Source organism: Crinia signifera, chromosome 11, assembly GCF_055691185.1.
Source record: "Crinia signifera chromosome 11, ASM5569118v1, whole genome shotgun sequence".
Lineage (NCBI taxonomy): Eukaryota > Metazoa > Chordata > Amphibia > Anura > Myobatrachidae > Crinia > Crinia signifera.
In genome coordinates this window covers 33,219,791-33,232,577 of record NC_139227.1, presented here as the reverse complement: position 1 = coordinate 33,232,577, position 12,787 = coordinate 33,219,791, and the positions used below count along the sequence as shown (strand labels likewise).

At 47.8% G+C, this 12,787-nt stretch overlaps 1 protein-coding gene across 4 annotated transcripts in view; it reads right to left on the bottom strand.

Moving 5' to 3' along the window:
* USP10 (ubiquitin specific peptidase 10) overlaps window positions 1-12,536 on the bottom strand; it is a 38,387-nt gene extending 25,851 nt beyond the window's left edge. For 2 of the 4 annotated variants that reach the window (XM_083165349.1, XM_083165350.1), the window contains exons 1-4: window positions 12,382-12,536; window positions 3,718-3,786; window positions 1,162-1,222; window positions 899-952 (exon numbers count right to left, since the gene is read on the bottom strand). In XM_083165349.1, the coding sequence (XP_083021475.1) occupies window positions 899-952; window positions 1,162-1,222; window positions 3,718-3,786; window positions 12,382-12,489 (292 nt within the window). In that variant the 5' untranslated portion in view covers window positions 12,490-12,536. The remainder of the gene's footprint in view (window positions 1-898; window positions 953-1,161; window positions 1,223-3,717; window positions 3,787-12,381) is intronic. The other 2 variants (XM_083165351.1, XM_083165352.1) reach the window with 1 other exon arrangement.
* Between the last annotated feature and the right edge of the window lie 251 nt (window positions 12,537-12,787).

The following is a 12,787-nucleotide window of genomic DNA, read 5'->3' as shown; positions in this document are numbered from 1 at the left end:
TGTGTGGCCCCAGCCTTAAGCTGGCCATACATCAGAACGACCGGGTTGGAAGCACGGTTCATCGAGTGATCGTATGTGCTTTAAAAGCATATATATGATCTGCTTACGAAAGCAAGGAAGGCTCATGGATCATACATGCATTGCATTAAACCACAGGTTCTCAAACTCAGTCTTCAGGACCCCACACAGTGCATGGTTTGCAAGTCTCGTCACTGAATTACAAGTGAAATAATTAGCCCCACCTGTGGCTCTTAAAATATGTCAATGAGTAATGAATGCACCTTCAGGGTGACCTGGAAAATCAACTGTTTGTGGTGCTGAGGACCGAATTTGAGAACCACTGCATTAGACAAATGATGGAATATCACCATCACTATGGGCAACACCATATTTTCACATTACAGCACTGTTAATAACCATATATAAATGTCCACATCACTTATTTGGCGGCCTCAGTAATGCGGCCTCATTCGTGATGTGCAGTGTAGGGAATTTACAGAGCGACATATGGGAAAGTGCGGCAGAAAACTGAAGTACTGAAAAAAAAAAAATAAAAAAAGCGGAAAAATGTAAAAAACCCTCGTCTGGTATATACAGATATCTCCACCCAAGAAGCATTTTTCCTATTTGTTGCATGCGAGTAAAGCAAGAGCGCTGCCAGGGGTGTGACTGTGGGGGATGTGGCACGGTCAGACATCTCATCACCAGACACCAGAGGTTCCACCCGCTCGTTCCTCCCGCAGCCCACAAGCATGCTGGCAGGGCGACTGGCTTCCTCTTGGTGTGTGCATGGGGCCCTTCCACCATTCCCCATCTAAAGTAACGAATCCTCTGCACAGCTCTGCAGCATGTCAGTGCTATATAAAAGGATAAGAACAACAACAATCATAATAGTTACCTTGGTGTCGGTCATGCCATGACAGGCTCACCGTGGTGAATAGGAGCCGGGACACTGTGGGTGGCAGGAGCGGGCAAGGTAAGTACATACTTTATATTTGACACTTTACAGCCCCTCCCACCTCCCCATCCCAGAGTAGGATAAGTAGGATGAATGCTTTTCCGGTGGAGATACTCATTAAATAGATAATATAGGTAAAGTATTTCTCAAACTTGGCAAGTGGAGAAAATACCCATAGACAGAAAGGGGTAATGAACACTCACCGTCCTGGAGATCACTTGAAGAGTGGGGTCCACAAAAACCACTTTCATTAAAAGGTGGCAGCTGCGGAAACGGAAGACACGGTCAAGATTTGTACCGTAAAAAGTTACAAGTTATGGCAACAATGTGGCTTAAAGAACTTTTAGATTCCAGCCAGTCATTTATATACATTTTTCTAACGAAGGGTTGTTGGGTAGTAGAGGGGAGGAGCCCTACATTTGTATATTTAGTTTGTGCCCAGCTCCCACTAACTGCACCTCTATACCCACTGTGAAATAAAGTCCAGTGGCCCCTGTGGATTCAGATAAACTAATTTACTAGTAGGTACCAAAATACAAATGTTTACATTTCAGCCAGTCAAGTTTAAGGGGGGTATTCAATAGGGCAGCCGGGCCCTATTCAATGCTGTCTTCCCCGACAGCATTGAGCAGGGTTTCTCGGCAGAATGAGCCCGACTTCACAAGCTGTCAGGCTCGTTCTGCCGAGAAGTGACGAGCTGCCGGCTGCAACTCGCGGCCACGCCCCCTTCTCATCCCACTGCAGGCGGGACATTAAATCCCGCCTGCATGTTCTCGGTCGAGCTACACATTGAATACCCCCCTAAAAATATCACACACACACCCAGGACTTTCTAGATTAGATCAACCTAACATGCACAAACCTTCATAGAATTGGGCCTGATTGAGATGCAGTCGCAACATCGATAAAATCGCAACTAATCGATTATCAGCAGACCGTACATGTGTCGGAGCCAAGTGCGTACACTCCAAGTTACATTTGCAGAGTGATTGACAGGAACAGGCTCTTTGGGGGAAGTAATGGGGGGTGTTTGTGGATGAAAAGGTCAATGGGAAAAAGGATGACTTTTTTTGTTCTCTGTGCCAACGTCAACATGGTCTCCCGCATGGTGCCTCGCTCGCATCCCAGAGTCCACGTGAATACTGAATGTTGTGGGATTTAAAACATGCCACCAGCGACACAGCTCCTATCACTATTCAGTGCGGGCATGAAGACAATAGGGGAGCTGCTCCTCGCATCTTTATCGCGTGTCTGGATGGCTTTGGGGAGGTGGGGGGAATGGAAGTCCCATCATAACTTGACAGTTATGCTATAAGGGAATGCTAGAACTATGACAAGGCATGCTGGGATGTGTAGTTTCACAGTCGTTGGAGGGCTGCAGGTTGGACATGCCTAGTCTAGATCGACTTATTCCAGCCGCTATCTGCTGAATTTGGGGCTGACACTGATGTCATGTGATGTCAGCCACCCACCCCAAGCAGGCATTCATTGGGGGAACAGCTCGCTAAGTGTGAAACTTGCCGAAGCTGGTCCCTCCCGGGATTTGCACATGCGCATAACGAGCAGGTCTGAATACCCCCTAAGCCAATCAGCTCCTGTCATTTCTCAATCCCAGTCTGTAACTTGTCAGTTAGGATCTGATTGGCTGCTGCATTATCACCTTCCAGTTTATGACTTCAGCAGGCTTAATACATCTGCCCCAAAGCGAGCAGCAGCAACCACATCGCACCAATAAAGCACTCTAATATCAGCACTATGTAGTGCAACAGATGGCACTGTGTGTTGGACTCTGGCTTCAGTCTCCTTCCATTAGTGTAACAAGGGCACAGTGCCCATCGTGCTGCTCACACTGTATTGGGTATTTGGTTCTTGTTATTGACCAGCCTGCTGATTGGCTACGGGTCAAGCTCCACTCACTTCTGAAGGGGGGACACAAAAGCACATAGGAGCGTAAAGAGGTCAGGTTCAGACCCCAATCATTATGGCCGGCTCAGAATCATATGCTCTAATAGCCATTCTCTGAAGATAGATACAGGGCCTGATTCACAGTTGTACTTTTACGCAGTTCAACAATAATCAAAATGCGCTGTACTGGCACTGCACATGTGCGGTGATGGTCTTGCGCCGACTGACGCTGAGAGGATACATTTGACATTCCATGAGTGGTCAAGGGGAGTGGCGACAAACAGCCAACTCTGTTAGGGGAATCTCTGCTTACAACTACAATCCTGCATGCAGCAACAGTGGCTCCGGAGTGTACAGCGCTACCCAAACCTCATTAACTGATCTGCAAAAAACTGTATGCAGCCGCTGGAGGACGCCTCACTATGGGCCTTATTCTAATTCACTCTTTCTGACAAAATCCTTCTTAGATGGACAAAGCCATGTGCACTGCAGGTGGGGCAGATGTTACTCGTGGAGAGAGAATTAGATTTGGGTGGGGTTTCACTTCAAAGTGAGATCTATATTGCAGTGTAAAAATAAAGCAGCCAGTATTTACCCTGCACAGAAACAAAATAACTCACCCAAATCTAATTCTCTCTGCACATGTTACATCTGCCCCCCTGCAGTGCACATGGTTTTGTCCATCTAAGGATTTTGTCAGAAAGAGTGAACTAGAATAAGGCCCACTGTTCACAGTCACAGCTGCAGCAGCATTAGCGCACGTCTCAATCAGGCCTATAGATACATACATATATACATGCTTTCCCCTAAAAGATATGCATATTCTGAAAGTGGACGGAGAGCAATGTTCTTACCTCAACCATGCAGCGAGCGCTGACGAAGAACTGTTTGAATTCATCATCGCTGAACTCCCCAAAAATATACTGAAAAGAAAAAAAACACGGACAAGATGAGTGAGGGTAGAGACAGGAGGAACGTAAAGTTACCGGCTGGAAGACTATGTTAGACGCATTAGGCATCTGCCAGACACCAGGGACAATATTTTTTAACGGATATGGTCATTAGGTGGAAATGCATTGGGTCAACATGAGTTTTTCACGTTTTTTGAGCCGACAGGCGGTATTTCAAGCCCTACCATCCACCAGGGCATGGAGGAAGCATAGAATAGTGTGGTACGTGCAAGCCATGCGAGGTGACGCGGTACACTTTGACGGAGTCCATGTCGACAGCCAAGACACAAAAAAAAAACCGTGAAAAACTCATGTTGACCTTTGGACTGTCAACCTTCCCATTGTTCACCTAATGCTTGTGTCGACCCAATGCCCCATTATCACATAGGGCTGGGCTGAATAGTGTCTGCATCTAGTAAGAAGATTGTTTATACCGAAACTGAGTGTATTTGGGCAGACATGGCGCAACGATGGGATTACACGTAACCCTAGGGCAGGGGCTAGAGACACCTGGAAGTGCCCCGGCAACTGATACAAAGAACGCTTCTGAGTGCACTGCTATAAACCAGAGCAGCTTCTGTGCAGGAACAACTTTGTTCCATACAATGCGGCATAATCCAGAGATGGTTCCACACCCCAGTGGATCATCCAGAGAAAAGTGCAGCCCCAGCACGTGGAATTCTATGTATATTGCTGAAATAGCACGAATGTGACGAATGACTAATCCACGGGCCCAGCGCCAGCAAATCCTATTACAACAGGCAGACCTTTCTGGGTCCATAGGCTGCCTGACAAATGCACACAGCATACACCAGAGCCCTGAACAAAGGGCAAGCCGGCAGTCGGACCTCCGTTCTGCAGCTCTCACCGCTGGGGACCGAATGGAACCGCAGCAGCAGAAAAGTTTGCTTTAAGGTGGGGGGGGGGGGGGGGGCGCTGTAGTGTAGTTTGCTTGTTTTTTTCTATTGAGCTTGAAGAGTTGTCCGTCAGACTATATGAACTCAACTGTGGCTCTAAGGTGGAGGTTCCAATTTTTTTCTCTTTGCTGCAAATAGGTCTGTTTCACATAGTGATTCGATTAAGACGCACAAGCAGACCTTGCTGATTAAAATGATATATTATTGTGTGTGACTACGGTTAGATCTGTATACTAAATGCTACGTGCTTGCGAGAATAAGAAACACAAAAAGACACTTGGCGCTATCAAATCACACCATGGCATGGTGCAACTAGAAAAGCTGATACGCACAATGACACTAGATGTATGTGGACACACCAGTAGCTGCCGTAACCTCTTGCTATAAAGCCCCTGAGGCAGCCTCGGGAGCTGTGAGGAACAATCTGCATTTTAACACATGGGGAAAACCCAGAGATTCAAGCACTTACTTACGTATGGTTAACAATACAAGGGAAAATAAATAGCCCAGAGTGTGAAACGCAGAACTATTCCTCATGCGGCAATACCTCCCGCCATGTAGTAGAAAGGCTGGAATAGAACTCTCAACCACTGCCACTAGCCGCAACTGAACTGACCACAGGATAACGCACTAGGCTGCGCTCTCTGCTACAACAGAAGTTACAACAGGATTCAAACTAGAGACTATGGGATATAATCAATGTAGAGACACACGAGGGGGGTTTGTACGGCAAGGATGGCCTTTTTTGGTGAGGAAAAGCCATCCTCACCGTCTAACCCCCCCCCCCTGCAGTATTCAATGTTCCGCCAAAGTCCTCGCCGTCAGAGTACGGCAAGGATTTCCTTAAAAAGGCGAGGTTCGCCGCAAAATGCAGAGAGCCCGCTGCATTTTGTGGCAAGCCCCGTTTTGATGGCCGCACTTGCCGATTCCATCTCGCTGAAAAGAACCAGCAAGGTGGAAACTGTGAGTGAAGGGGGGGGGGGGGGCAGTGTAATTGCTTGCCGTCAGAGCATTGAATAAACCCCATGTGGCACCAAAGCGCTACAGTATGAAGCCCAAACCCAAGTGTTTTTAAAACAGAAAAAAATTAAAAATAAAAGATCACATCCGTAACCCAAATAATTGAGCTCAGCGGACTCCCTGTTGTACCAAGTTTGGATTACTGATGCTGTAAAGGAGGTAACTGGTAGATCTAGACCAGTACAGTATGGCATGTCATCTGCAGTTTATTACCGACTATGTGCCTTGCTTGCACCACTTACGGGCACATAGATCCCCTGCTGCTGGCACTGCATGCTGTAGCGATGTGCAATTCAGATGTTAAATCGGGTAGGATGAGGAGACAGGTTTAGCTGCGCCATGCATTGGGGCACACGGCCACCTATTTGCAAACATATACCCATTTAATAGTGACAAATATACTACTTCTTAGCGCCCAGGGCAGGTATCCATATGACATGACACTGGTTGACCAGTTTAGAGGTTTTTGCATGTTTTCCCAACATTTCCTATTTTAACTATTCATGAGTACACACGGACATCATCTGGTCCTGCTGAACATGCAGATCATTGCGACATAGCCTTGCGTGTTCAGCTGGTGGGGGCTTTAGATTAGAGAGAAGCACAAAAGTCCACTTGTGGCAAGGAGTCTACTTCGCACCACGTTTCTACTGCCACATGGTGCAAAGTGAACAGGTGTGTACGAGGATACTAAAGTGAGAAAGCTGGAGTCTATGTCTGCTTTGCAGCAATGTCCCTCCAAGTTTTATGTGTTCTGCCAGTCAGAAGGGTACGTTCCCTTTATATTAGGGCAGGCATGTCCAAACTATGGCCCTCCAGCTGTTGTGAAACTACACATCCCAGCATGTCTTGCAATAGTTTTAGCATTCCCTAATAGCAAAACTGTGGCAAGGCATGATGGGACTCGTAGTTTCACAACAGCTGGAGCCCATAGTTTGGACATGCCTGTATTAGGACATGCTTTATGCAGAATGCACAAAGCAGGGTATAGCCGTAACAGACACCCGCAGATGCCAATACAAGTTCTCTGCAAAGTCACTGCCAGTCAGCATGTTCTTGTTCTCTGTAACAATCTAAACCTTATACCAACAATGTGTAAGGGATTACAGGAGGAGAATGAATGGGAGGACCCCCCAGGATTCCACATGAGTCACTGTGACTTGCAGCCCTAGCTATATACTACAGCATGACACGGTCTGATTCATATACAGAGAGGGCTTTCCGTACTACTGTGTAAATAATCATAGGTTCTGTGCCTAGGCCTGCACAGGAACCACAGTTACAGAGAGCCTGGGTAGGGTAACTCAGGGTAAACTTCTATAAAATAATACACAGGTGCACACTTATTATGCATATAGGAGCTACCTACAACTCGTTGAACCAGAAGTACCACCATACGCGCGGCTGCCAGAAATACAAGTAAACAGACACAGACTTCTCCGTTTCCCTCCTCGCTGCACCTCCCTCCCCCAACATTAAGGCTCACACGCCCCCCTTCCAAAGACAGAGACTCTCTCTCTACTCCCACCAGCAGATGCTGCCGGTTATACCTCTATTTTGGGGGCCATACAGGTCACAAAGTTAAACCAAGAGTCCAAACCGCTAGGGATCACCAAGTTTGAAAACCAATATGGCTAGCTATAAATAAATTACAGACGGGCAACCCGATACAGTCCATAGGCCCAAGTTCCGCACGTTAGCCTTAATCTCGTCCATAAGAGATAACAATGCATTTAATCTTTTTATCTGTAATCGCGTATCGGCAGGAATACAAACAGATCCCACCACAAAGCTGGAAGGAGCCGGGGTCTGCGGGGGTCCGTCTCGTGCCCTTTACTGACAGGACTTTATATAGCTACACTTGCACTCCCATTTGTGCCTTGTATCAGGTCAGGGGTTCTCATGAACTTCCAGCAGCTCATGTTTTCTGAATTTCTGTAATCATGCACAGGTGATTTCACATACATCACGGGGTCAGTAATGACTCCCACCTGTTGCCACAGATAGATATCCTGGACCTGGAAACATGACCTGTTGTGGGCACCTGATTGACTGAGAACCACTGTGCATAGCAATTATTATAAATACACTGGCGTTACCTGTTGCCACTTGCTAACACGACAGATCAGCTACAGTTATGTCGCCGAATAAGAGCAGCGAGTGAAAGTTCCATATAAAAAGGATTCCTGTCGGCAAGAGAGCAGTAACTGCTCATCAGCACAATAAAAACATGTTCTGCAGTCTGGCAGGGAGGGAACTTTAGCCCCTTATCAAGATTAAATTCCTACAAACTTCACCCAGAAGTGTAAAAAAAAAAAAAAAAAAAAAAAAAAACACTGCAGTCAGCAAAAATGTATCAAAAATATAGCAGCCAGCAAATCCTAACAAGCCAGGGGCCACTGCTGGCGGGCAACGATCTTTCTACAGACAGTAGCAACTTGTTACAAAGTCATTTTTCACTGTTTAATATTTCCACCTTACTCCACACGATTCCCCCAAATTGCAGCCACTGTGTGGAAACAATGTTTCAACACATATTAAGCAACAGAATTCCAGGAATATTAAGTTGCCAAGTACTAGATACAGTAGCCGTGCAGGCGAGTCTGTCTGATCAGGGGCACTGTCCATATTTACCAGGAAAGCTATTCATTACAAAAAAAAAAAGGGTAGAATTTTAAGAGAAAAAGTCAAATAAGTCATAAAGACAACAAGGAATAAACAACGTCCAGAAGTCCGGCACAGATGTCATTGAGGAATTTACAGAAGGGAAATATCAGTATGGGTGTATGGATTACATTCCGTACATGCAGAATCTATACATAGAGGAATGGTACTCACTGCCCAGGAGGCAAAACTATTCCAAAGCTTCAACAGAGTAATAGCCATGCAATAAACAAGGATGGGGACACATTACACGGATGTCTGACACTCCGCACACAGTATTTGCCCTGCAATGTGATATTTTATAAGGTGATGTCATTAGTACTTTAACCCTTTGCAGTCCGAATTTTTTTTGTAGCAATTTAAAAACAGTCTGCTTTAAATTAATGGTCATTTCATTTTTTTTTATAAAAAAAAATGGTCTACATTGAATCTTGAAAGATGTTAATGTTCTTATTTTACAGTGGCTCACCATTGTATCTTCTACTAGCGCTAGGGTTGTCGAGCCTGACTAGACGTTGGAACTGAAAGGGTTAAGGTGGCATGGCCTTGCCCCCTAGCCACTGAACTGACACACAGGAGGCCCAGCCTTGGCACCCCCCCCCCCCCCCCCCCCAACACAGGCTGCACAGCCTTGCATGCCCCCCGCCTGCCGACACAGGAGGCCCGGCTTAGGCTCCTCCCCCCAGGAGGCCCGGCCTTGCCGTCCCCCGACACAGTAGGCCGATTTTGGCCCCCGCAGCCACCGACACAGGAGGCTCGGCCTTGCCTCCCCCGGCCACCAACACAGAAAGCCCAACTTTTCTCCCAAACCCTTCCCCACCCCGACACAGGAGGTCCAGCCTTGTGCCCCCCCCAATGCCATACATTACCTCGGCTACTGACACTAGGCCAGGCATTCCCAACCACGGTCCTCAAGGCACACCAACAGTGCAGGTTTTAGTGATATCCAGGCCTCAGTACAGATGGTTTAATCAGAATCCCTCAGATACTAATCAATTCACCTGTTCTCAAGCCTGGATATCTACAAAACCTGCACTGTTGGTGTGCCTTGAGGACCGTGGTTGGGAATGCCTGCACTAGGCCATTTCTATCCAGTCCCAGATACATAACGGACATCATCCTGGTCCCAGACACTATAATTAGTCACTATATCCTCAATCACCCAAGTCACAAGCCCGCAGTTGCTCAAGACACCAGGCCCACCATTGCCCTGATCACAAACACTAGGCAATAGTCACGAGCCTGATGCACGGAGTCACATCAACCACAGACCTCTAAAATCGACCCAGCCATGCACACTGGATAAGCATTGCCCTGACCACTATAACTCTAGTCACTAACAGTATGCAAGTCTTGGTGTCCTGTATGGTATGGTATTGTATATAACTTCTTTTGGATTGGTTCTCAGAATTTTTGGATATGGTATTAGGGCTGCTAATTTAGCGCATGATATTTTAGCCAAAACCTATTGTTTCTATTTAGTATGCCAGTCTTACATGGTCAGTTGCCCCCAGGTACTAGTATGTCATCGCACCTATCAGAATGCCTGGTGTCACACACACCACATTGTCCCAGTCATGGACTGTAAGCCCCTCATTGCCCCATACTATGCCCACCATCACCCTCGACATGGGCCAGATATTAGATCGGACATCGCCCCAGGCCACAGAGTACCGGTACTACCCAGGTCACACAATACACCTGCCCTTGGAATGTATGGGAGCCTATGGGTGGGGTGTGGATGGTGCGCTGTGAGTTGGGGAGACCACGAGACAAGTTGGATGGGGGAGGGCGCTGTGAGTTGGGGAGAGGAGTGAGACAAGGATGAGGGCGCTGTGAGTTGGGGAGACAATGAGAGAAGGATGGGGCCGCTGTGAGAAGGGATGACAGAATACAAATTGTGACACCCCTGTCTGCCCCTCTCCTTTAGAATGTTAAGGTGGCCATACACGCAGATTTATCTTCAGATGTGGCTGGTTGGAACAAAAACATGGTTATGGATGAGAGCATATGACAGTTGACCATTTGCTTGGAAATGCTGGAAAACTGACAAACTGTCACTCATTCATAACCATGTTTTTGTTCCAACCAGCCAGATCTGAAGATAAATCTTACTAGTGTATTGGCACCGTAAGCTCTCACAAGCAGGGCCCTCTTCTTCTCCATACTTCATTTGATGGCATCTAATCCTTTGATTTTATGCCACTCTATTACTTATTTTAGTATTGTCTGCCGATGCAGAAATGTGGGTATAGTCTGTACTAATCCTATACGGTCTTGAACTGTAAAGGCCCCATAAGCTTGTCCGATTTGGCCTTTCTTGACCCGACTGACGGATTGGGCTGAGAAATTGGGTGAAAAGTGGCCAGACAGGTGTTTGACATCCAATCTCCTGTGCGTATCGGAGCTTGGACTGCTTCACATCCGACCTCCGATTTCTCCCGTCAGCAGGGAACAGGATCAAATATGATATATTGTATGCGGAAGGAACACATACAATATATTGTATGTGTCCCTACCACTCGGTAGGCCCCAAGGGACATCATCATATGCGACTACTCCCCTCAGAGAAGTTACATAGTGTATGGGGTCCTTAAGTCACTAGTTTCTTGTTTTTGTTTACAAACTCAGGGCGCTGCAGATCCTTTGTGGCGCTATATAAATAAATGATAATACTGGTGGGGACGAGACAAGGGGCGGTATTCAATGTCCTGAATCGCTGGTTACAGTGATTCAGATTTAACATTCGCCTGCCAATCGCCGGTTTTTAGCAGTGAATCGCCATGCATGGGGATTCGTGGGGAGTCGCCAAGTCACCCTATTCAACGTGGCTGAGAATCGCCGGCCCTAACGGCGATTCTCAGCCATACCGGCGTTTCCCTACACAGCCTCATTAATGTAGTCAGTTGTTTAAAAAATCGCAGATAAATGCTAGAAACAAGCAAATTACCCTGGACAAACGCTTCCCATACAGCAGACGGCAAACGCTGGGAAATCTGGTCAAAGGGCAAACGAAGGAGTGAGGTGGGGAGGAGAATCATGGGTAAGTGAGGTGCACCATGGGTAAGAACAGTGCTTTGTGGGAGAAAAAAAAAATACCTGAAAAAATTAAATATATATTTGTATAGCACTTCTACGACCATGACATCACACAAGGGCAGCAAATAATAATACATTAGACTTGCATAGTTAAATAGAGCACTTAAAACCAATTATTTGACATGTTCCTATAAAAGTTCACCATAAAAAGATGACGAGGGGCACTCGGAGAGGAACGGCGATATGAAAGAAGAAAAAGGAATCGCCAACTTCACATTGAATACACTTTTGGCGATTCCCCTCAACTACCGTCGATTCCCCATGAAAAATCCTATACACAAAAAACGGCGATTTGTACAGGAAAACATTTGGCGATTGCAGCTTCATTCACCGGTCGTCAACGGCGATTCTAGCTCATTGAATACGGTGATTCGCATTTGGAGCTCCAAAAATCACCGTCAGCCACGAAAAAACCCCGGAATCGCCATAAAACTTGGCGATTCCGGCTCATTGAATACCGCCCAAGGATGGGGGACTGTGGGTGGTGATGAGAGAAGGATGGGGGGCTGTGTGTGGAGGAGGGGATGAGCCAGGGATGGGGGGCTGTGGGTGTGGAGGAGAAAAGAATGGGGAGCTGTGGGTGGGGAAGGGGGATGTGGGGCCGAGGCCACGGGTATGACCCCCCCCTTTTGAGGTTAGCCTATATCTGCCCTGTCCCCCCCGCGTCCTGTGCGGGCGCTGCTGTCATACGGGAGGAGGAGGCCCCCGGTTGGAACCCACGTGTGAGCCGGAACCCTCCGGCCCCAATGAGGCTGCAGAAATGAGGCCAGGGCCTAGTGCAGCCGCCCTCACGCCCCTCAGTCTGCCACTAGCGGGGGCTGCCCCGGCGCCCGCACTGACCCCGGGACGCACACAGCCGCTTCCTTACCTGCGCGCTCGGGGAGGCCATGGCGGAGACTTTCAATGAGTGAGGCCGCTCATGCTGCTTCCCCCGCCGCCGCCATCTTCTCTCACCCCGCTCCCGTGCACTGCGCATGCGCGGCCGCTCCCTCCCCCCGCCTCCTCACACGTGACTGCCGGTGGTGTTGGGGGGGGGGGGGGGGGGTCGCAGAGGGCTGGAGGTGGGGCTTGTGCCGAGGGAAGTGTGCGGACTCGGAGTCCGCGGCGCGATGTGGTGGGAGGAGGGGGAGAGGACACGACTAGCCACTCCAAACCCGATAAACCAATAGTCAGTCTGCTGCTGACGACGACGACATTTTGCAAACTCCGGATCTTGCCAGCCACTTTATCACTCTCCACTTTATTAATACGGGTCAGGCAGCTACAGTCAGAAA